Below are 27,383 nucleotides of genomic sequence, written 5' to 3' on the forward strand. Positions count from 1 at the left end.
CACTTGTAAATTTTAAACGCAAAAAATAGGTTTTTTTGCCTTTAGACTCCAATTACTAGGATGCTGTAAGGAGCACACTCATGAGATATGCATTAAACGCCGTAAAATCATGAGTTCTATAATCCTATTATGAGTTTTGAATATTATCTTGCTGCGCGTCCGAATTATTAAAAAAATTAAAAAAAAAAAACCGAAATTCCGGCTTCAAAATGTCAGCATCAATTTTAGGTGGATGCAGTGGATTTATCGAAAAATGATACACTAGTATCATATTGCCCATGAAGTATTCTTTGAGTCTTTCTTTGGGCATATGTCTATAAAATGTAAGCTTAAGCCAGAAATCGGCTTCAACCCATTTTTACCTATTTTTCTACATTGATGCCAACACAGCTTCCACGTAAATTAATTTTAATGGTCGACCTTATGGGATTTCTCCTAAAACACTTCATTTTAAAGAATTTCAATTATACAATATATAATATGTTCGGGAATTCTGAATGGGTGAAACTTTGATACGAAAAATGTCTGTCTGTCTTGCTTGTGCGCACGATAACTCTCGAACAGTTCAACCGATTCGAACAAAATTTTGGGTATCGTAATAGTTTGTCCAAACTTAGTTTAAGTTCGAAGATGTGCAATATCGGTCCACTTCTTCTGGTACATCCCCCACAAAAGTTCAAAATTTTTCTGTAAAATGGTCTGAACTATGCACATCGTATTGTTCCTTCCAGATATAGATCTGGTTCGAATATGAACTATATCTGTCCACTCCTTCGGGTACCTCCCACACAAAATTAGGATAAAGTGAAGTTTAAGCGCTCCTCTCGGATGGTTTTGCTATTTTTTTCAGTAAGTTTTCCTTGCGGCTCCCTTTATGACGGTACAATTTTTTTCTTGCGGAAGTCCATACTTCCTGAGATATTTGGCCGGAGTAAGTCAATAATTCCTGAGATATTGGCCTAAAAGCTCCAAGAAACCCTGACGGCACCAACCAAAATGGTAAATCCGCAAGATAATCCTCGCAGGGAGTTTTTGATTGATGCAAGCTTAGCACATCGTATTATTTCATCCAGTCCAGTATGGGATTGAAATATAGACTATATCGGTCCACTCCTTCGGGTACCTACCACACAAAATTCGGATAAAGTGAAGTTTAGGAGCTCCTCTCGCATCGTTTAGACTCTTTTTCAGTAGATTGTTGGAGCGGCCTCATTTACCATGGTACATTTTGTTTCGGAGTAAGTCAATACTTCCTAAGATAATGGTCCAAAAGCTTCAAAACCCTGTCGGATATTGTGCAAGCTAACTCTAAAACTTTTTCAAAAATTTCTTTCAAACTTATTTTAACATAATTTAATATTTTGAGTCCTTTATGAGGAAGTTTGGTTGCCAAAAATGTTTGGTATATGTCAATGATTTGGTGTAAGCCCACGTTACGGTACCTAAAGATTTTAAAGCAAACTCGTGATATAAAAATCAATATATTTTAAATTACGGCATAATTATTATGTTTGGTTTGGTTTTATTGTTTTTTTTTCTTGGTCAGTGGCTAAGGGTATTTCTCTGTAAGAACAGCTGACTGATACGTACTTACTTGTTTTAATTTCATATTCATGTATTGTCATCCAAATCTGAAAAGTGTGCAAAGTAATAGTCCGATTGGTCAACTGCAACTGTGTCAAAATTGAGTTACCAGATTTGAAATGCAATTTAAATAAAACACCGTTAAAACACTATAAAATGGACCAATATTGGCTTTGATTCCATATTCATGTATTGTCATCTAAATCTGAAAACTGCGCAAAATTTTAGTTCGATTGGTCAACTGCGACTGTGTTAAAAATGAGTTATCAGATTTTAACTAAACGGACCAAAGCAAGTTAAATAAAGCGTTGTAAAAATAGAAAACATATTTGCACAGTGGGCTTGGATGCTATTTTAGAGATTTAATATTTAAAATCAATTTCTATCAATGATTGCACTCTTCGATTTTCTTGAAAAATTTTTGTATTAAACTACCATTATTTACAACAATTTTAAGTCCTATTTTTTAAAAATTGTCAACAAAGTTTTTCCTTATACCAGTGTGGAACATATTATAGTTTTCACAAAAAAAAAATAAAAAAAACATATTTTTTAACATTTGTAGTTTCATTTGGGAATTTATCTTAAACATCTTAAAAACTCCGTCATTTTTCGATTTTGAAAATGGTATAGCTATTACTGTGCCAGTTGGACATAAACTAAATTGATGATCAAAAAACTACATCTGGGAATTATACAGTCGTATATAGGAAAAACGTTGTTGACAAATTTTAAAAAATTAAAAAATATAGTAATTATTCGAATCTCACTACCAAATAGAACATATAATTAACGGTAGTTGAATACAAAACAAAGTTTCAAGAAAATCGAAGATACAACGCTTCGGATAAAACTTGATTTTAAATATTAAATTGAGAAAATCGCATCCAAACCCATTTTGCAAATTTGTTTTCTATTTTTATTAGATGTCTAAACAAAAAAAAAATACAAAAAAATCTATTTGGACCAATATTAAAGAAGTTATGAGTATTTCTTTGAACATAATTTTTACAGAATTCGACCTCTTAAACCGATGCTCATAAAAAATTTTAAACATACTCAATTGGTTTCCTAATGAGCAGCATCAAAAATAAAGGAAATTCACTCTTCTTATATGGATACATACATAAATAGTCAGTCTGCGCATTATAAAATAAAGAAAATAACACCTAAGTTTTCCAATAATAAATATGTAGAGTATGTATGTGCTTTATTTTCTGTATGCTACCATTATGCAAATGCATATATGGTTAGGATGGTCGTATAGAAAATCTGGTTAGACAGAAACTCGTTTTATCACAAAGTAAAACGAATTAGGCCCAGAAATTTTTGCGTATTTTGCATATCTTGCATATTTTTACATATTTGCATAAAATTAGCATATGCAAAACCATATGCAAGGATTTCTGGCCTGAATATCCCACCGAATTGGCTGAAATTTGGTATTAGGTCTTCGTTGGGAGTATGAAACTTTACATCTGAAATTGGTCCGCGTCTTTATATAGCTCCCATAGAACAGAACCTCCCCATTTCCGATATTTCGAAGGTTGTGGTCTTAACATAACACTGAAATGTCTGAAATTATACCTCCCGATTTTCGGTATTTTGAAGGTTGTGGCCTCAATATTCCCCCGAAATTACTGAAATTTTGTATTTAGTCTTCGTTGGGGGTATAAAACGTTCAACCGGAAATTTGTCGGTGTAGGTCTACGTCTTCGTATAGCCCCCATAGTACGGTACCTTCCGATTTTCGTAATTTTGAAGGTTGTGGCCTCAATATCCCACCGAAATGACTGAAATTTTGTATTTAGTCTTCGTTGGGGGTAAAAAACTTTTGACCCGAAATTTGTCAGTATAGGTCTACGTCGTCATATAGCCCCCATAGAACGGTACCTCCCGATTGCCAGTACTTTGAAGGTTGCGGCCTCAATATCCCTCCGAAATGGCTGAAATTTGGTAAAAAGTCTTCCTTGGGGACATAAAACTTTCCATATGACTTGTCTGAAGAAAATTTTAAACAGAAAAATTGTACACACAAACATTTTGGTACATTTTATTGAAATATTTGTTGCATAATTTTGCATATTTCCTATGTTTAGATTGCAATTTAATTAGAAACCAAAAATATGCCCACTCCCAAAATTTGACATGAATCGAACCAAAAATAGTGGTTGCATAAAACTCCGCTGTCCTTTCATTAATATGAAAGAAGAGTCCATCTCCAATCCATACCAAGTATGACATCAAAGATATTCTAAGGATATAATGCAATAACCTGTTAACCAAGAAGAACAAAAGTTGTTAGGAAGTACAATGTGAATTGCCGATAGTGGCCATTTCCCAATTCATCGGATTTCTTTAGAACATATATAGCTTGGTAACATAATACGCGGTGGATAGTATGTTTTGTTCCATGGACTTCTATTATTTTATAAGAATAAAGGTATTTTATAAGAATTAGGCAAATATTTACTCCGGCGACCGGCAGTGTGCGCTTACTGAAAGTAATATAAATTTCAATGCATTATTTACGCTCACTTGCTCACAGTTAGCGCACACTGCCGGTCGCTGGAGCAAGTATTTGCCTAATGTAACCTTACCTTAACATACCTTTTTTTAATGAGTTTTGATGTATGAATGGCTAAAGCTACAGGGGTAGTGGTGTAGTGTATTATTGATGGGAGTACCTCGAATATAGCCATTGGTAACTTTTATTAAATTTTATTAATTTACCTAAATTTTGCATTTACATGTTTTCTATTAACTTAACTGTTAATATTTAATTAATTTTTCAGCCTGTCAAACTGCTGTTCATAAAAAATGCCATGAAAAACTTTTGGGAAAATGTTCAGGATCTGTATTTGATTCAGCAAGTACTATTGTAAGTTATCATAACGAATTGAAATTTTGGTACGATAAGCTGAAACATAGCAATAATACAAACATGTCTCTTACTCCAGTTGTTGCGGGAACGTTTTAAAATTGATATGCCACATCGTTTCAAGCCGCACACATTTATGTCACCAACTTTCTGTGATCATTGTGGTTCAATAATGGGTGGATTTTTTATACAAGGACTGAAATGTGAAGGTAAGTAAAAATGTTTCATTATATGTATTAAACGTTTCAATATGAATAGACTAACACATATACATATATACTATGGTGAATTAATTGAAATACACGTGGTGTGGGAAATTTAAAGAAAAAATCAGCAGCGCCATCTGTTGGATATTTAAATAACTACTTGTATACTTAGTAAGCACACAAACCAAAAACATTTTTTCTTAACCCATTGAAATCAATTCTATGGTGAAAATAATTTGGAATATAAACAATGATAAACAAATGTTTTCCGTCTTTTTTATTTTAAGAATATTTATTACAATTAAAAGTTTTAATAAAAATGTATAATAATTTTACTTATTATTAACATATCGGCTTTATTTACATCTAAATTCCGTGTAAACTACATATGAGAAAATTCCGTTTTTTAACAATTCCATAGAAAACAATTGATATTTTTTGCGAGTATATCAGCGAATTTACTCTTTGCGTTCACAAAAGTTGATGCTCCGTGGAAAGTTATGATGGTTTTTATTCTTATACAAAGAAAACATATATTTAAATTTATTGTTTGTTGTAATGAGAAAATGTATGTATAAATCGTTAACGGCATTTGATAACTTTTCGTAGATGGTTAAATATTTCTCAAAATAACAATTAATAAAAAATCTTAACCCCGGAGTGCCTTTAAACATAAAAAAAATAAATCAAAAATCTACAGAATCTAAAAAAAATGCATAGAGGAATGTGAGACCAAAATTATAAATTTTGGGTTTTTAACATGCATATTACAGGGACAACAAAATAATAAGATTTCCTTATTGTTGTAATTTTATTTCAAAAAATAAATTTTTTGATTTGATAAGAAAACTTGGAGGCAAATGTTTGTTGGTCCATTTCGGGAAAATCCCATACGATATTCATTTTATTCTGCTAAAAAACGACAATGTCAGCTTACATTTCAGGTGGATAAATTGATAAATCTTTATACCCTCCACCATATTACGGAAGGTGCACGGTGCGCCTTGACTAATTTTAAATGAAAGGTGCTTACACATAGGAAATTTTTACTGATTCTGAAACTACAATGTTCATAAATGAGAAAAAACAAAAAAATCGCTGGAGGGATTTTTACAAAAATCTGCGGTCAAATTTCACATTTTTGGGGTTTGTTTAGGTTTTCACGATTTTGCTTGGAAACCAGCTGTCTTTACGGAATGGATTTAAAGACAATTATATATGAAAATTCTCTACAAGATTGACCTTTATGATATTTTCGTACGTTTTACCATTTTTGAGATATAGAAGTTCAAATAGGGACAATGCACTTACTGTATTGTCATTAAACTAAATTTTAATGAAAAAAACAACTTACACCTAAGAAATTTTTGGGGATTCTGAAACATCAAAATTCATAGATGAGAAAAATCCAAAAACAAGAAAAAATCGCGGTAGCGCTTTATAAATAAATCGCGGTAATAGTTCACAATTTTAGAGTTTTTTGAGTTTTCATGATATTGCTTGGAAACCGCAAGTCCTATCGAAAAAGAACTTAAGAAAATGTTGTAGCAGTGAAAATATTCTACATTTTCATTAGACCCATTTCGATAGGACTTGGCGTTTCCAAACAAAATCGTGAAAACATAAACAAACCCCAAAAATGTGAACTAAGACCGCGATCCGGCGATTTTTCTTTTTTTCTTTTGGATTTTTCTCATCTACGAATATTGCTGTTTCAGAACCCGCAAAAATTTCGCAGGTGTCAGCGGTTTTAATTTAAAGTTAGTTAAGGCGCACCGTGCATGACACTGTTTTATAAGGAGGCGATACAATAAGTGCATAGTCCCAATTTAAACTTCTCTATCTCACAAATGGTAAAACCTACGAAAATATCATAAATGACAATCTTGTAGAGAATTTTCATTGCTACATAATTTTCTTTAATCTTATTCCGTTAAGACTGGTGGTTTCCAAGCAAAATCATGAAAACGTAAACAAAACCCAAAAATGTGAAGTTTGACCGCGAAATCTCTTTATAGCGTCCGACATCTGACCGAACAGTCTTTTGAGCAAAACTTCTCCACTTCTCCATTATGGAGAGAAAAGAAAATTAATTATTCCATTTTAGTTCAGATTTTTTTTAGCGGTTTAGTATCTATAGACCGGAACCAGAGAAAAGGATAAAAATCGAATTTGTTTTCTTATTATGATCTGTAAGAACCGTTTCTACAGTGTTCGTATGTTGTAAAAACATGTTTATTGAGAATATTTTTGTAATTGGTAGTTTGTTTCAATTTTGATCATGTAGACTAATCCCAGGAAAAAAATTATAAACGAAATTTAACCTTGACGATTTCGACCTTGAATATGAGTTTGGATGGATTTTATGTGCTCAGAACTAGTTCTTTAAGATATGAGCTACTACTTTGCCTCCGAGATCAAATTAAAATCCTTAGCAGTTTAGAAGATATGAGCCTAGAAAAAATATAAGTGATGGAGAAAAACGATGGGAAACGTGTCTTCTTATTTTTGGTCTTCTATCATGCTGCGGTGTCAGAATATGGTTTGCTCGATATTCTTTTTTAATTTTGTTCGTGTCGCACATTGATATAGAATTTCATGTAAATATTTATTAAAAATAACTTACAAAGCTAGAATGTTAAAATTTCGGGAAGTTTTGCCCTACATAAAGGAATTAACATATATTTTTTTGAAAACAATTGTAGGATGTTTTCGAAGGATTTTTTAGTATTTAATTTTTCAAGGACATTTTTGAGGTCCTTGTTTTCCTTAAATGCAATAAATGAGAATTATTATATATCATCATCGTGCGTGTATTTCAAATATTTTTTGAAACATGTTGTCCTTTGAAATGAGAATGTCCTTTAAGAGGCCATCCTCCTGAGAAAACATGAAATCTTAAGTTCCACTATACTCCATTTTGCCTATAGTTTCAGACGAAGTTCGGTTCATATGTAATTTTGGTAATCGGACGATGTAATAAACAAGTAAAAAGGTCTCAATCGGCTTTGCCGACAGAGATATACCCTTAACCTATGTGAATTGAATCTTTCATTTACGGTCATATCGAATACCGGCTACAAAACCAAAATTCTTTTCCACAAAAATTATATATTAAGGAGGATTTCAGATTTTTGTGGTTCTTTTTTGGACATTACATCTTGCCCATAAAAATGTGGATTAGGTTAAATGCTCAAAAGTATTGCGGAGGAGGAACACGAAGGAATTGATCGACTTAGTTTATTTTGGTAAGTGGGGAGACCAATATGGGCCATTTTCGAATTTGGGTGCCACCGTGGTGCAATGGTATGCACACCCGCCTTGCACGCTAAAGGTCGTGGGTTCGATTCCCTGGCCAGGCAACATCAAAAATTTCAACGGTGGCAAAATACCCCTCAGTAATGTTGGCGACATTTCCTGAGTATTTCAGCCATGTAAAACTTCTCTACAAGTGGTGTCTTAGGACACGCCGTTCGGACTCGGCAATAAACAGTAGGTCCCATATCATTGAGCTAATATGAATCGGGGTGCACTCATTGATATGAGAGAAGTATCCCTTGTCCCGTATGGGATGTTTGTGAAACAATTATTACAAAATATAAGAAGATCCACAGTTCGGACCAAATCGGTTGGTCCATTAAACAAATATAGCGTGTACCATATAAGTGACAATTTTTTAATACCGAAATTTGTGGACCGATATTGCCCATCTTCGAACTTACACTAAATTTGAACAAAATAATACGAAAGAAAAATTTTGGACCAAATCGGTTGATCAGTTCGAGAGTTATAGTGTGCTCCAGCCACTACACATGGTGCCATAGGGGTTTTTACAACATTCGGGAAGTATGCCCCTGAATAAACTTGTACCACCGTAAGTGGCAGTGAATAAAAGTTATTGCAGCACCAATCAAAGCGATTCGAGAGCAGGTCTTCAACCGAACTTATGCAAAATATTGTGTGGGAGGTACCCGAAAGAGTGGAACGATAGAGTCCATATAGAAACCTCAATGTCTGGTGGAAATTTCACGATGTGCAAAGTATGGACCTAATCGGTTACTCCCTTTAAGTGTTATCGTGCGTACAATTTTTCTGAACATTTTTGAACTTCCGTTGAGGAGGTACCTGAAGGAGTGGACCGATGTGGCTTATCTTCGAACTTAAACTATTTTATTTTTTTATTATTATTTCTTTTATTTATTTTCCAAAAATCGTTATAAATAGTTAATAAAATAACATTTTATTCCTAAAATAAGTAAAGAAATTATTCAGCTTGGTTATATTAAAACCGTCAGCTGGAAATTTAAGTGATTTATTTTTTTACTATTTTGATTAGTTAATAATTAAATTCATTGATTAGAATATTTCGGTAATTAAGAGCTTCTTTCAGGAATCTGCATAAACTAATTCAACAAAAGACCTCACCACCGTTTAAGATTGAAATAATTTCTTCAAATAACAATTCAGTTCTGAGGAAATTTCTTAATCGTATACCTTTTAATATGGGACAGCGCCCATATTTCCGAATGTTTCCGCTTCTCCCATGTTACACATGGAGCACCTCTGTTCGACCGCATTCCTGTGCCTATTGTAATTTAGCCAAAACAGGTATCCTCTAGCCTTCATTATGAGCGTGATATATTCTTGACTGTAATTCTTACTATAATAGAAAGGTCCGACGCTAAAATCAAGGAATTTAAATAATATATATACAGTCTGATCAGCTTTTTGAATGTGTAAGCTGTAATGCTTATTCTTCATTTCCAGGAAAAGTTTCTGGCTTGCATCTTTACAGTATCGTTTACTTATGATAACATTTCTGTTTGTGATATTGTGCTCATCAAGTTTTAGCATAAAATCTTTGTACCAAGAGATGTTTTTGTTACATAGTTGTTAAGCAAGAATGTGTGGCAGTCTATGACTCTCAAGGTCAAATAACACTTTAGCTAGATATTTTAGGTGAAGCGAATAAGTGTATATATAGTCAGGTTCGTATGCCGTCTCCAGTGCGATTAGATAATTCGGAGTGCTTTCTGGTAGTCTTAGTATTCTTTTTATGTAATAGCGGTACAGTTTGTCGACTTCTTCAAAATAGGAGCTTCCCCATACCTGTGCTCCATAACAGAAAATTGATCGGCTAACAGATAAAAACAGTTTGCATTTTGCCGTAAGTGGTACTGACGGTTTGGCGATAAAATTTTTCCAAGTCGAGTTTACTGCCATTTTAGCTGTCTCTTCTTTTTTTTAAGATGTTTACTAAAAGATAGTTTTGGGGTTAATACCATTCCTAGATATTTGTATTTATTGACAATTCTCAACGATTCTACTTTGAACGACCATTTTTCGTTTGCCGCCAGTTTACCTCCTCTTCTAAAAACCATAATTTCTGACTTTGCTTGGTTTACTTCCATTCCCCATCTTTCGCAGTAAGATTCGAATTTATTAATCATTTTGTGCAGGGTGTAAGGATTACCGGCCATAATTACTATGTCATCCGCGTACATGAGCAATCGGATGTTTGTTTCTTCAATATAAAGTTCTCCCTCTAGATGGTCATTAAGGTCGTTAAGGTAGATTGCAAATAAAATTGGTGATAAAAGACAACCTTGTTTTACTCCAGTTACGGTATCGAAGTAATCAGATAGTTGGTTTCCGGACCACACTGCTGACCTGGTAATCTTATATATTTTCTCCACGAAGGTTTTAGCTGGAAGACATATGTCAAAAAGATTGTATATTAGTAGATCTCTTGGAATCCTGTCAAATGCGGCCTTGAAATCTACAAAGAAGGCTTATACTTTTATTATTTTCATTAAACTTCAGATTTACTATTGCAGCTATATTTAATATGTTGTCGACAGTTGTGTAGCCTTTACGAAACCCGGCCTGGTACTCATTGAAGATCTGGTTTCTATCCATCCATCTCACTATTCTTCTGTTTATCATGCCAATCATGATTTTTCCAATACAATTCATGAATGTTATTCCTCTATAGTTGTTTACATCCATAGTATCTCCTTTTTTATGTATTCGAAATATTATTCCTGGAAGCTATTAAAAATCCGTGTAAAATGATGACATAAACGTTCTAAGAATAGATCAGTTGAATGCATGAAAAACTCATAAGGGATTCGGTCGCTCCTACTTGTCAAACATGCCCTATCGAACCATTTATTTTTGAAGTTAATATTTTTGTTACAACAATTGGTTGGATATAACTCATATATTACTCCAGTTAAGTCTTTGATGAGTGGATTTGCTGGTAGTGACTCAGTTTTACAATTCAAAGCGTTTTGGTATGAGTTTCTGTGTTCATTTTTCCACGCTAATTTTTGTAAAAGATTGGATTTTTCAGATATCTTGGTATTTGCACATGGTATGGAAATCGTCACTACATCAGGAAAATGGTCAGACCATATTTCATCATTTATTTGGAACATGCTCAAAACGTCAAGAATTTCCGGGGACACTGAACACAAGTCAATTACGGAGCTGCCATTTTTATCAGCAAATGTGAACGTTCCTTCCTCATCTCCTTTGGCTCGGCCGTTCAATATTACCAGACCATTGTTACCGCAAAATTCTATATATTTTTTGCCGTTGGAGTTTGTTATTTTATCTTTCGATTTACGGATGTTAAAGCAGTTTTTTGCCACTTCTATTGGAAGCTCTTGTTGATATCCAATCCGCGCATTATGGTCGCCAATAATTATTTTATTACATTGACTATATTCAACTCCACATTTCAAGCTTTCAAAATCTTCATCCCAAGTTTCGCCTCTTAAACATACCGATACTATTTCGAATCGGAATGAGTTTAGCTCGCATTTTATTATTACTTGCCTCCCTCTATTGATGATTTTATGTTGAAATCCTTCGCTTTCCAAACTTTTATTAACTCCAAATAACTGGCCACATATGCCTCTTCCTCTAGTATTGCTCCTGGTAGCAGAAACCCAACTTATTTTAAAATTTTGGAAATGATTTGGATAAAATTCTGTCTAGTTTTCTTCAACATGCGTTTCCAAAAGTATAAAAAACAACTTAAACTAGGTATGGACAAAATATGATGAAGCCAAAGTTTTGACCAAATTGGTTCATCCATTCGAGAGTTATCGCGCTCCAGCCAGACAGACGGACATTGCCAAATTGACTTCAAATTATCTGAAACGGATTTCGTCTAAACATACTTGGGGTCTAAAACCATTTTGCTCGTATGAAGGTGTATATACCCATTAATACTGAGGGTAAACTAAGAAAAACTTTACCACAACCGCTAAACTGAAAAGTATAAATAATAAATCCCGCCGCATACTGTAACGTGGGTTTGTCGTTAGCTGGATTAAGCTCAGTCGTGTCCAGAGTCACCATAAGGGCTCACTAAACCTTACGGAATGAAAAGACAAGTAATCTCCCTTTCATAGGGGTTAAATCGAATATTTATTGATGTCAAACTAATTTATAATCTACTGATGTTGAAATACGATAAGAAGTGTTTAAATAGCAAATGGTAGATCGGATAGTTGACACTGGGCGATCGGCAACTTGGATTCAGTATTGGTGGTTGGAAGCTTCTTACAAGATAAGTGGCTGATGTGGTGATCGGGTTCAGTGATTCGTTTTTTGGTTCGGATCCAGACGATTTGCAGTCGACCGGGAACTCGATGACTATGTGTTCGAATGCGAAGATGCTCTGGAATTGGATGGTTTGCAGTTCAGTAGTAGACCATTTGAGAATAATCGTAGTAGACGGTCTGATGATGATCGAGGACTCTGTGAATCGTGGCTACGATGTGAAGTTAATCTGGAACTATATGATTCGTTGTTCGTTTTGCTGACGTCCGGTTACCCCAAGTTGATCGGCCGTCGGCGATTCAGTGCTCTTATTGAGGTGGTTTGGCAATTCGGGGTTCGGCGTTCAGACTGGTTGTTCGGGCCCTCGGGTCTCGTGTTGCAGATGTTCCGCCACCCGGTGATTCGTGTTGGCCACTCGGTGCGCCGCTCGTGCTGTCGTCATCCGTTAGAACTAGTGCTACGCTAACTTCTAAAGTATACTACAAGTACCGACTAATGGAACAACACCCGAAGGTGGAGTAGCCCTCAAAAATACTTCCCAACACTCTCTACACTCATGTGTCAGTTTACGGAGTACGAACACTCAATTGTACTCAAGGCCGTGTGGCTAGCTTCCTGCAGTAGCAAGCCTACCAGTCCCATTACATAATGAAATACTTAATGGGTTACATCTACTTGTCACTTTCAAAAAATCAAAAAAAAAAATATTGTTGGCTTATTTTGAAGTACAGGCCGTAAAAAAATTTAACTCGATCCGAACAAAATTGCCTGAGATATGAGCATTGGAAGGGAACAATTTATTGTGATTTGTATGTAGCGTAGAAACTTTAAACGCTCGAAAACGAATCGACCGATCTTCATATGATTTGCTAAGCTTATTATATACATAAACAGCTTGTCTTTAAGCGAGACAGATTTTTTTAACACAAGGCTATGCAATATTTTTCAACAACAAAAATTCCAAAAGTAGTATAAGATGTGCTCTTCTAGGTAGAAAAAGGTGTTCTTAAAATTATTGGTAGTTTCTTTGAAAAAAATTCATGAAAAATTACTTTTTTTGGTCTGCACAACTAGGGATAACCCCTTAAGTGAACGGTTGCACTAAACGACTGAGAATTACTCTGTTGTTGTCAAAACAAAAAAAAAAAAAAAAAAAACAACATTGTTCCACAACATCCCATACGGGACAAGGGAGACTTCTCTCGTATCAATGAGTGTACCCCGATTCATATTTAGCTCAGTGATATGGGACCTACTGTTTATCGCCGAGTCCGAACCGCGTGTCTTAAGACACCACTTATGGAGAAGTTTTTCAAGGCTGAAATACTCAGGAAATGTCGCCGACATTTCTGAGGGGTATTTTGCCACCGTTGAAAAAATGTTTGATGTTGCCTGGCAGGGGAATCTAACCTCCCACCTTCTGCGTGCAAGGCGGCCGTGCATACCATCGCACTACGGTGGCACCACTCCGTTTTTGTCATGCTATTCATTAATTACATTGCATTATAAAGGACCGTCGCCATAGTAGCGAATCGTTACCCAACAATGTGTATCGTTATCAGCAACTTTACCAAAACAAAAAATCTTTTATCTTTTAGCTGTGACCAATTGAATATAACGATTGTTTATTTATTTTTAATTGGCTTTTTTGGTCAGATTTTTTAATGAATTTACCTTAATTTTATTCATTAATAAATCTGACCAAAAAAGCCCATTAAAAATAAAAAACATTTAATTTTGTCCAACTTAACCGTTAGTTGAGGAAGTTGCCACCGCTTAACCTGTACTCAACCGCTATACAGTCCACTCCAGGCTGACTATCTCTCAATTTTTGCTGTTACAGTAACCTTTACAGAAATGTTCGTATTGATGTATGCACAGTAAGTATTTTTGCCCGCTCTTCCCATGCAAGTCCGGCCACAGTGCACTGATATATGCCTCATAAAATGTTAATATTATCTTTATCTGATGTGTCAATAAATACTCAACAATACGCAGAACAGTCCAAAAAGTAAAATTCATTAAATGCAAATTCTAATTTATTCGATGAACATATTTTTCAAAAATTCGGTGAATTACAATATTTATACACAGCCGCTGGCATATTTACGCAGTTAATATTGATTATTTTCAAAAAAGCAAATGATTTTTCAAATTGTTTTTATCATTATCAAATTGTGTTCTTTTGAAAAATATTTTACACAGAAAACCCATTTCTCCCTCAGACAAACAGGTCGTATGAGTAATAAAAGCAATTCTAGCTACAACGTATACGTATAGGGGGATTCCTTGAATTGTTAGTGGTTCTGTTTTTTTTTTTAATTTGTCGGCTTGCTGGCTAAACACAAAACAACTATAACACATTTTGATTGATTCTTGCATAAACACAATGATTTAGAAAATAAAGCAATAAATCGAAAAGAATTAAAATGTTGTTTTATCTACATTTCCTTGTATAACGAACACATCATGCAAACATTGGCCATAAATACATATACATATAAGTATTCGTGTGTAGTGGTTGTGCTTATTTAATGAGAGAAACAAAAAAATAGCTTCACACACCATCAACAATTCACACCTGATTTCGAAATCATATTTATTATGGCTGTGTGGGGAGGAGGCTGACCACACTGGTTGTTGTGTTAGCTGGCACAATGACAGCATTGATGACACACAATAGACGGACTGCTTACTCAGTGGCTAGCAAAATGTTATAAATTTTTCGTAATATACACACACAATTCCGACAATTGACAAAAAGTCTTCCATCAGTAAATTCACCACCTGAATGCAATTTTTCAAATGCTAACCAAGTTCAATGACATTTTTCTCGAAGAAGAATGCATTTTTATGGAAGAGATTTAACAATGTTCATGATAAAATTTGGTTTTCTAATTTTGTTTGTTAATATAAAAACTTTCTCCTCTTTGTCAAGACCACAAAGGTTAAGTATCTCATAATTTCTTTCTGTTCTTGTGAATGCTATAGGTCATGTTAAGAATGTTTCCACCATTCCCCTTAAGAATGCAATGCTGTACGTATGTATATATTTAATGTATTGTATACGAATTTGACGTTTCTTTATTTAGCCGCGTATTAAAAATAAATTTCATAAAACGATGCACAACAAATGTCTGATTATTTAGATCATTCTGTCAAGCGGAGGTGTTACAAAAAAATGGACAAAGAAAAAACTTGATTTCAAGGACAATCGATATGCTGTGTCATTATGAGTTTTTTCACCCATAATGGTCATGGTTTTCAAAATTGGATCATTAAAATAAAATTGATTTTAGATTATCTGAATGACATCAGAAAATGTGGATAGCCTAGGAATGTAACGTGCAAAGTTCCAGAGTAGCCAAAATCGACAAAGTTTGGCAAGACTAATTGCTGTACAATTGGTAACCATGCAAAGCGCCTACATTTTTCACGCTACTGTCGCAGCTGCGGAGATGAAGAAAATAAGGAGGAAAGTTAGCCAATTTTTTTTTTTCAAATTGGACCAATATTAAAGAAGTTATGAGCATCTCATTGCATATCGTTTTTAAAGAATTCGATATCTCTGGAACCGTTACACTGTGTTCGAAATTCAAATCAAACAGAAAACGAAAACTTATCTTATGTTATATGAAAATAATTTATGGTGTCTAAAGATTTAGAGGGACCCAAAAATAATAAACAACTGACGAAAAAATTAATAAAAATCATTAAAAATGATCTTTGCCCTAACAGGCAAAATTAAAAAAAAAAACAAAACAAAACAAGCTGAGACCGGCTGGGATTTAAACCCACGTCCTTGAAAACACATACAAAAGTGGACATATATATCTTTCCTCGATTTTGCTATAACCCGGTCAATTTTGATCGAATATCCTCCAAATTTAATATGTAATTTGGCCTCTGAGTAGCTCTACCGATTTTCACAAAAATCGGTTCAGATTTGGATATAGCCCCCATACATATCTTTCCCCGATTTTGCTATAACTAGGTCAATTTTAATCGAATAGCCATCAAATTTTGTACGTGATATTTTCTTAGGCCCCTGAATATATTCACACAAAAATCGGTTCAGATTTGGATATAGCCCCCACATATATCTTCCCCCGATTAGCTATAAATCGGTCAATTTTTGATGAATAGCCTTCAAATTTAACATGGGATGTTTTCTTAAGCCCTTTTTCAGTTTCGTCGATTTTGACAAAAATCAGTTTAGATTTGGATATTGCTCTCATATATATTTTCGCCCGATTTTATGTATTCGATGCACTTAACACGCAATGTATGTGAGATATTGATTGAATTAGGAAAATATGACGTAATTATCCGTAATTGAGTGACATCGGGCGAAGTTATATGTGGAAGCCATATTCAAACCTGAACCGATATAGACCAAAGTTGATATTTTTCATTCGTGTGCCCTCATAAATACTTGTGCCTGAGGAACATCCCATGTTAAATTTGAAGGCTATTCATCAAAAATTGAGCGAATTATAGCAAATTCGGGGAGAGATATATATGGGGGCTATATCCAAATCTGAACCGATTTTTCCGAAAATCGGTGAATATATTTAGGGGCCTAAGAAAATATCGCGTATAAAATTTGAAGGTTATTTGATTAAAATTGACCGAGTTATAGAAAAATCGGGGAAAGATATATATGGGGGCTATATCCTAATCCGATCAGGGGCCTAAGAAAATAACAAATATTAAATTTGAAGGCTATTCGATCAAAATTGAACAAGTTGTAACAAAATCGGGAAAAGATATATATGGGGGCTATATAAAATCTGAACCGATATATCTCAGAAGGTTGCAGGGATGGGCAGAATGTTTTTACACATTTAGCTCCGGAAGAGATGTTTAATAAACGGAAATCAAGAGCCAAGGTGGCCATAGATGGCAATCAAACGATATACTCTACGAAATATAAAGAATTTATATATATATTTTTTTTTATCAAATTTAAATTTTTAATTCTTGATAACGGTACTTTGCCCATGTTCAGTTGATGTCAACTTTTTGTACTAAAATTGTATATTTATAGCCCACCCATCAAATCCCCATCCAAAACTTTTAATATAATCAAAAAACTTTTCTTAAAGTATATACTCCGAGGTAATTACTCCGAAACATTTTATCAGCGTCTTATTTTGAAGTAAAAAACGCGTTAAGTTCCGATATCATTATACGGGGACTATAAGAAACCGTGGACCTATGTCTACAATTGTAGGTGAAGCTTTTTGACCACTGTGAACCCTAAATGCCAATATACATCTAAGTCGGTCAGAAAATGTAGACAAAAACTTTAAAATGCTTAAAAACCGACATTACCTATATATAGAGGTACACCAAAACGTGGATATGTCCTCAATTTTTTGTGGAGAAGTTTTTTTAATCCCATATTTCAAAATACAACTAAATCAGTCAGAAAATGTAGCTAGGCTGTTACCGGTACCGTGTTTGGTATTGAAAATGAGCTATATCGGTTCATGTTTTGATATAGCCTCCCATAGAACGGTACCTCCAGATTTTGGTATTTTGATGATTGTGGCCCCAATATCCCACCGGAGGGGCTGGAATTTGGTATTTAGTCTTTATTCGCTTTATTTATTCGCAAAATTGTAAGTATTGGCCCATGGGTTAGAAAGAACAACTATGACGACCCCTGTGAGCTCTTTTAAAGGGAACACCTACATTTTCCTTCTGAAGTGGATTTAACTCGGTAATTTGGACTCTCAAGGCGTAGAAAACTTCCACACCGGAAATAATCAATATAAATGGCTTTTCCAAGGAATAAAACGTGGAAGAAAAGCTTAATTCATTCATAAACGAAAGGAAATTAATTGTTTCTATTTGTTTAATGCAGTTCGTGGTGGAGGAGTGGCCGTAGATTTTGTGGTTGATATTTACACATTTCTCGCGCGGAAAGAGTAGTAAGATCAACCAAATTGGTGGCACTTGACGCCAAGATCGTACAATCGTCCGCATACGTTACAATATCAATGCCGTCTGGAGGGGATGGAGTACAGAATGGTTCGAGATTTCGGGGAATATCAGATTATTTTTGGGAACATTCTGTTTCACTCTACATGGCTGCGACTACTTGTTTCTAAATTCCACGTACTACCAACGACCACGCATACAATACATTTGAAAATTGGCCGGAGGGCATTTCTGGATTTATCACATTATTTTTGGCAACTCCCTGTTTCAATCTACGGACTTGGGACTATTTACTTCAGAATTCCACATACGACTAGCGATCACACTTATAATTTATTATCTAACGTTTCAATGTTTGCCGGAGGTTAGTCTACTCGATGTCCTCAAACAGCGTGGAGTGCTTATCAGTATCAAATTCTTTTGGTTGACTTCTTGACTAATATATAGACAGCGGAATTTTATGCAACCCCTATTTTTGGTCCGATTCATGTCAAATTTTGGGACTGGGCATATTTTTGGCTTCTGATTCAATTGCAATCGAAACATATGACATATGCAAATTTATGAAAAAAGGCATAAATTTTTGCATATGCAAAATTTATGCAGTTTACATATTTTCTTATGCAACAAATAAATAGGTAAATAATAGGTACAAAAATGTTTGTGTGTACAATTTTTCTGTTTAAAATTCTCTTCAGACAAGTCAATAAAATAGAGAAATGTATAACCACAGCCACAACCTTCAAAATAGCGAAAATTGGGAGGTATCGTTCTATGGGGCCTATATGAAGGCCTGAACCTTAACCGGCAAATTTTAGGTGGACAGTTTTTTACACACAACGAAGACGAAATGCCAAGTTTCAGTCATTTCGGTTGGATATTGAGGCCATAACCTTCAAAATACCGAAAATAGGGAGGTACCAATCTATGGGGGCTATATGAAGACGTGGACCTATACCGATAAATTTCAGGTGGAAAGTTTTATGCCCCCAATGAAGACTTAATACCAAATTTCAGCCATTTCGGAGGGATATTGAGGGCACAACATTCGAAATACCGAAAATCGGGAGGTACCATTCTGCGGGGGCTATATGAAGACGTGGACCTATGCCGACAAATTTAAGGTGGAATGTTTTATACCCCCAAGGAAGACTAAATACTTATTTTCAGTCATTTTGGTGGGATATTGAGGCTACAACTTTCAAAATACCGAAAATCGGTAGGTACCGTTCTATGGGGGCTATATTAAGACGTGGACCTATGCGGACAGAATTCAGTTTTAAAGTTGCATACCACTAATGAAGACCTAATACCAAATTTCAGCCATTTCGGTGGGATATTTAGACCACATATCCTTAAATGTATTTTTGCATATGGTTTTGCATATGCTCATTTTATGCAGATATGTACAAATATGTCAAAATATGCACGATATGCTAAATATGCAAAAATTTCTAATTTGTTTTATTTTGTAATAAAACTAGTTTCGTTTAATCAGATTTTCTCTACGACCATCCTAACCATATATTCATTTGCATAGGATTCCGCTGTCTACTAATATATGTGGAGATGGCGTACAGCGCTGTTATCGTGCGGTGAATAGCTATTTCTCAAGCCTCAAGACTCTTTGGTAGGGGCGACAAACGCGAAATCGGTCTGTACGATTCACTTTTGTCATCTTGCCTGATGGGTATATGACGAGAAGCTGCAGCAGTGATGATATTCCACAATATTGTTCCGACTCATTAAATACACAATTTCTTCGATTTTACCTTGGGGTCCAGTGCAATTGAATTGCAAGAAGGATGCATTTTCAGGGGTAAGTGTTTAGTGCTACTGCGTGGGAGTCGTCTTACTGGGGCCTGTTCACGCAGCATGCATAGTTCATATCGTAGTCCTTCGAATGGACGAGTCTAGAGCAATCGCTGAGATGCACCCACTTCCGGTACCTAAATGTGATGGCTGCGGATGTGACAAACTGAGAAACATCCATATTGGTGTTGGGTTTTCCTTCGTCCCGTTGTTCGAGTAGTTGTTATTGAGCTTGGTTTCCTGTACCGCCACGACTACGGTATTCTTTTCTCACATCGGAGGATGCATTTTCAGAGGTAGGAACAGCAACGGCTGGTGTTTAATGCTACATGAGCGACTGTCATTTCATGGCAGCGTGTGTTTCGATTCCGGAACTGAACACGGTGCCACACATCATCTGATTTCCGGCCAGCGGCTTAGTGTACACATGTTTTTATTAGTATCGTTTTTTTTCTGTGTTGGGAGCAGCATATCCCAGAATGCCTGCTCCGAATTCTTTTGGAGAACCCAGCACCAATATGGATGTTCTCAATTTGTTACATCCGTATCAAAATTCGGTGAGATGCAATGGATGCCCGAAGTAAATGCATCTTAATAATGGTCTAAATAGGTCCACGTTTTGGTGTAGATCACGGTACCGCCCGATTTACGGTGTTCCCAGAGGTCAAATAAATTCTGCTCCAAAAATTTTAGGCATAGGTCCACGTTTTTGTATAGTTCCCATATAATGATACTGTGAACTTAAAGCATTTTTTACTTCAAAATAAGACGGCGATAAAATGAAGAGTAACAAATAATAGCAGTCGAAATTTTCGGAGTAATTACCTCGGAGTGTATACTTAGAAAAACAATATCCGGTCGTGAATACCGGTGAATGAAAATTGTTGCACTTCATATAAAACACTTAAAGTCGAAAAATTGTGTTCTAATATTGAGAGATTATTTTTGGGAACATTTACAACAGTAAATAGTCTTGCAATTACTTTCCTTTTAAATCAGAACTTCAAAGCTTTTGAAAAAATAAAATAAATTATGCACTCTTTGCTAGGATGGTTTTAAAAAAATCCATGTCGAATTTTTTTATGCGGCACCTACCTAAAGTGTTTAGTTTTGTTAGATTTTAAGGTTGCAAATGTTTTCCACAGGGGCCCAAAGTTTCCATGGGCCCTATATACATATAGCCAATATTAAAATCTAAACCGATTTTCAAAATTAATTGTAGGATTACTTGTTTAGCCACAGAAATGAACTCGTACTTTTTGTTCAACGATTGGACAATAAATGTGGTCTGTGGAGCGATTTCGTGAAAATTCACCTTTGGCTCCATACTATGGAAACTTTGAGGCCCAGTGATTTGAGTTAAAAACAGTCTGCTCTTTACTTTCATGTTTCCAACAATTTATGACTACGAAAACAAATACACAGTCGATACGTCTGAAGAGCTGCTCAACTAACAGCGAAACCAGGTCACGTTATTTGGTGACTGTGTGGGTTCGAGTCCTTGTCTTTCCTTTTTCACTTGCAAAAACTTTCCGATCATCAAGCTTAACTCTAAACGAGAAAATTAATAAAAAATCATTAAAAATGATCTTCGTCAAACAGGCAAAATTTCAAAAAATAAAAAAACAGACTGAGCCGTGCTGGGATTTGAACCCACGTCCTTGAAAACATATCAAAAATTTTGTCAAAAGTGGACCAAAATAGAAGGAGTTGACCTAGGTTGATAAATTTTTGCACAAGTACTTGTGAGGACATTGGAATGACATATTTCAACTTTGGTCCATATCGGTTTAGATTTGGATATAGCCCCCATATATATCTTTCCCCGGTTTTGCTATAACTCTGTCAATTTTGATCGAATAGCCTTCAAATTTAATATGTAATATTTTCTTAGGTCCCTGAATAGGTTCACCAATTTTCGTAAAAATCGGTTCAGATTTGGATATAGCCCCCATATATATCTTCGCTTTAGATTATCTGGGATATATTTTTAATTTTTATAGAGCTACAACTTCATTATGTATGCACATATCGACAAAATTCTTTCAGATTCCTTGTATCGGATGTGTTTACTGTAAGAAAAAATCATAAACATATGTAAAAGTTAACATCACATTTTTTGATTTTTGTCCACGCGGCAACACTGTGCGGCGTGTTAGCGTTCAAATCAAAAAACTCATGACATCAAAGGGAAGAGCTGTTCAACTTACAGCGAAACCAGGTCACGTAATTTGGTGACTGTGTGGGTTCGAGTCCTTGGCTTTCATTTTTCACTTGCAAAAGATTTCCGATCATCAAGCTTAACTCTAAACGAGAAAATTAATAAAAATACAAACAATTCGATTTAGCAGTCACGAATAAAATCGCCAAATGTAAGTACCGCTATAACGGTCAACAACAATAAAATACAAAATTGTTTAGTATTTTTGGTTCCAGCAATATGTTTAGATTAAGACACAATAAATTACTTTCATATAACATAAGGTAAGCTTTCGGAGTTTTGCGCCGCTAGATTTAAAAAGTCGAATTCTGTAAATACGGTATGCCATGAAATACTCATAACTTCATTAATAAAAAATAGAAAAAAAATGCACAGTGGGCTTGTATGCGATTTTCGCTATTTAAATCTTTGATTTTCTTTACATTTTTTGCCAACAACAACAACAAAACCATGTCTGTCAATTATAATGTAAAATATGTTATAAAAGTGTATGAATTATACATTTATGAATATTGCTTCATAAATTTATTATTTGTACAGTCTCTTTATTTTCGTCTAAATGCCAATTTGGCAAGCTGTTTTTTCTTATTTTTTATATTGTTTATATTATTGAAATTACCTATTAATACATTTGTGCATTAAAAATTGTACACGGAAAATATATTTTCCGTATTTCTTAATGAATCATTTTATCACAAAAAGAAGAACAATTATGCATATACGTACAAACACGCATACATATAAACAAGTGTCTCTTCTACTATTGAAACAACAACATTTTCAACATAACTCAGTGCGTAAATCCCCTCATAAGATATATCTTCTTTTATTGTTTCCCATTAATTATTCTCATTTATTTCGCATTCATTATTTTTTTTTCTTTAGAATCACATGAATTATAGTATTCAAATATTGAGATTTTTCCTTAGGTGTTTTGTGAATATTGGAAATTGTGAAATATATACATATTTATTCAATAATATGACGGTTAAATGTGTTTGACACCAGCTTTTTCAAACCTGCCGTTTCGATAGTCGCATTTTCCGCAATTACATCGACTGATTGAAGTGGTCAATCAATACATTTTTTGATAATGAGGGACGAAGTAGTTGGACAGATATGTTAACTCAATATTTATATATTTATAATGTGCGTTAATGATGATCCCACAGACAGAACAGCGTTCACTTGGTATAAAGAAAAAATGGGAAATACATCCTGGTCTGATATAAGTCCTTACCATTGCTATTTACATACATTTGTAACTATTTCTTGCCTTGCATCCACCTCACTAGATTTTCTTTCTCATGTATTTTCTTTCAATTCCTTATTTTTTATTCTTTGTTTTGCCTTCATAAATCTATATTGGCTAATTATACTACTGTCCACATTTTAACCCCTAGTTGAAATTATGATCGATATGTTTTGGGCATGTTCGTATATTAGCAAAACTATTTTTATACCTTCTGTATTGTTTTGATGTACGACAATAATAAAAATAACATTTGAAAATTATTAAATGAAAAACCAACAAACGCAACCACAGCAACACATTGAACAAAACAAAATAGTTCTGACCACTTAAATTGACGTAAATTGTCCCAACAAAAACAACAATTACAAAAACAGGACAAACAACAGATAAGACTAAACCAACAAATCGAGCCGCCACCAACGACATCAAATGTTATTGTTTCAAAATGAGTGAAATTAACGCAAAATGCAAACAAATTTTGTCGACAATTAAGAAATGCAAATAAGAACGGGAAACCAAAAAGTTTTACAACTAAACCAGACGATGCATACAACCATCCTTTAACCCTTTTCACAAAATATGTTTTAACTGAGAATTTAAAGTTTTGCCAAAAGAAACCTAAATGAATATATTCCAACTCGCATTTTCATATTACCGTATTTGAATTGCTTGAATATAATTTGTATACAACAACCCGATATTGTACTAGGTACCTCACCGCAATTAAGGGGTTAATTGTCTTCTTATATCAAACAGTATAATAAATTCTTTAGCCAAAACATGTCCGCATATATTATGCCGATTTTAATAGGATATAAAATATAATCGAAATATAGCAGAAAAAATTACACATCAACTATAAAAATAAACAAATCAATTGTCATGCAAATAAATTGTGCCAAAAACAGCAGCACTACATCTTTACACACACACACATACTTATGTTTACATACTGATGATGATGGGAGAGAGGTGCAACAAATAATAACAAAATTCATGTATCAATAGCTCGTGTTTAAAAACCAAAAATGATTATGCCTTCAATTTTACAGCAATTCCACATTATTTGAGGGACTTAATAAAATGTGGCAATCAATAATCTGTTCTGAGCGGCGGAAATATAAGAATATACAAAGTTTAATCTTATAATGTGAGAACTTATAAATAAGATATGCAAAAATTGAAAATACATGAAGGCGAAAGGCTTCGACACAGATCATTTGTTCCATAAGCTGAATTTATCCCCTTTAAGCAGAAACATAACTTGTCTTGGTAGACGAAATCATTATGCAATACAATGCCAAATTTGTTTTGACAAACATTCATGTAAATCTGCGAAATATCCCTCCTAGGGTTACAAATATTCATATCTCCGCGAGAACAAGCTATCAATTATAATCAAACTCCAGGCCGCAATTATGGACCGATCGTCAGGAAATTTTATATGGAGATTGTGTTCAGACCAGAATATACATACATCTATTGTTACTGGTAATGATCGTAAAATATTTAACGGTTGAAATCTGCCAAAACCATAATTATACACTCCCCTCCGGAGGGGGGACCCCATTAAAGTATATATATTCCTGATAATCAAAAATTCTAAATCGATATAATCATGTCCGCCTGTTGAAATCAACATACAGCTCGCAATATTTAAGGTAGAGCATATTAATTTGGTACAGAAGTTTCCATCATTCCTAGGATCTTTCGTATTTAAAAAGCCTCAATAGAAAAGTACCTCCAGATTTTATGTTATTTTTAAGGTTTTAGCCCGAAATTTTGGGTCAGATATAATTCCTAATGATGATGAAAGCCCTTAGTGAATATATTAAGAATCCCGAAGCACAGATCCGCCGTGAGTCGAACTTCCGAGTTATGGCGTGATGAAATTTCTGCTGAAGACCCTGTAAGGCATCTGAAATTAGCGTTATATCTTTGTAAACTATTGTTTTAGCTTATTTATGAGTTGACATGTCTTCAGTCAAATCGAATGAGAATTATTTTCGTAGAGCATTTCGACCTTCTTACTAGCTTCCTTCAATGTCGTTTTCGTCCTTTTTTAAGAACCGCTATAAAAATACCGCAAGAAGACGTTTTTCCACTTCGAAATGTTCTTTCGGGATTCTTAATATACTCCCCAAGGGCTTTCATCACCTCCATTTTGTGTCACAGTGTTATCAGACCAAAATGGAAATTGGTAGCCTTCTTTGGGTCTACAAAACTTTTCCCCAAAAAATATGTTAATATAGGTCCACGATTTAAACAAACAAGTAAAAACAACATTATGTTGGACCGGACCCAACTTTTTATACACTCCACCATAACATATTCTGAACTAAGATTAAATAATTTGTTTCCTGTTAGGTGCAAAAATTGTTCGACCACGGATACCCCAAATGCCTAAATTTTGCCAAAAATTTTATATACATTTTTTTTAAATCTGTTGGTACTTTTATATTGGAGATATACCAAAAAATGGACCTAGGTTGACGATTTTTTGCGGAGAAGTTTCGTGACCAATGAAAACCTCAACTGTCAAATTACAGTTAGTTCGGTTATAAATTTTAGCCAAAATCGTCAAAATACCGAACATCGGGGGAACCATTATATGGGGTCTATACCAAAACATGGACCTATGTTAATGATTTTTAGCGGAGAAGTTTCGTGACCACTGACAATCTCAAGAGTCAAATTAAAGCTAGTACGGTTAAAAATTTTAGCTAAAATTTTCAAAATACCGTTAGATAGGGGCTATACCAAACCATGGACCTATGTTAACGATTTCTGGTGGAGAAGTTTCGTGACCACTAAAAACATCAAGTGTAAAATTTCAGATAGCTAATTAAAAAAATTTTAGCTATGATCCTCAAAATACCGAAAATCGGAGGATACTGTTATATGGGGGTTATTCCAAAACATGGGCCTATATTGACGATTTTTGGTGAAGGAATTTCGCGACCACTGAGAACCTCAAATGTCAAATTACAGCTAGTTCGGTAGAAAAAATTAATTAAAATCCCTTAAATCGCGAGGTAACGTTATATACCGTTGTATAGGGCTATATCAAAACGTGGATCTAGCGTGATAATTTTTTGTAGAGAAGTTTTTTGGTCATTGGGAACATCAAATGTTAAATTTCAGCTAATTCGATCAGAAAATGCAACTAAAAGCCTTAAAATACCTTAAATCGGAAGGTACCGTTATATGGGGGCTATAGTAAAACGACCTATATTGAAAAATTTTAGTGGAGAACCTCAAATGTCAAATTTCAATTAAATCGGTCAAGAAATGTAGCTAAAATACTTTAAATCGAGAGGTACCGTTATACGGGGCCTATACAAAAACGTGGACCTATCTCCTTCATTTTTTGGTGCTGAAGTTTTTTGACCTCTTAAGACTCCAAGTGCCAAATTGGAGCCAATTTGGGCGGAAAATGTAGCTAAAAGCCTCAAAATATCCTAAATCGGGAGGTACAGTTAGTTGGGGGCTATAACAAAACGTGGACCTATTTTAAAAATTTTTAGTGGAGAAATTTCTTGGCCATTATGAAGGTACATCCCGATTTAACGTAAAGTGACCAAAAAAAAAACAACAACAAAAAATAATTTTCTTTCTCCCAATTTTTTTTTCATTTCATCCAAAAACCTTATATATGAAATTTGATAGCGATTGGTTAAGGTTAACCCGTGCCAACTTAGCGATCATTGTTTCCATAGTAATTTGTATAGGCCAAGGTTGAATTTTCCGAAAATTCTCTAAATGCCTAAATTATGGTCCGATCGATGGAAGCACATTACCCAATATTGCTATACAGAAATCTGATCCGATTTTCACAATTTCTTGTAGGATTTGTTTTTTAGCCACAACAATATGCTGGTAAAAATTTTCGATTTGACC

At 34.5% G+C, this 27,383-nt stretch overlaps 1 protein-coding gene across 4 annotated transcripts in view; it reads left to right on the top strand.

Annotated features, from left to right (window-relative positions):
• The window catches only part of Pkcdelta (Protein kinase C delta), a 236,081-nt gene that overhangs the window by 117,083 nt on the left and 91,615 nt on the right, over positions 1–27,383 (top strand). For all 4 annotated transcript variants that reach the window (XM_073974258.1, XM_073974260.1, XM_073974259.1 and 1 more), the window contains 2 exons: positions 4,380–4,465; positions 4,545–4,674. In XM_073974258.1, coding sequence (XP_073830359.1) covers positions 4,380–4,465; positions 4,545–4,674 — 216 coding nt within the window. The remainder of the gene's footprint in view (positions 1–4,379; positions 4,466–4,544; positions 4,675–27,383) is intronic.

The sequence above is a fragment of the Musca autumnalis genome, unplaced genomic scaffold (assembly GCF_047663935.1).
Source record: "Musca autumnalis isolate F117 unplaced genomic scaffold, ASM4766393v1 scaffold_3, whole genome shotgun sequence".
NCBI classification, from domain to species: Eukaryota; Metazoa; Arthropoda; class Insecta; order Diptera; family Muscidae; genus Musca; species Musca autumnalis.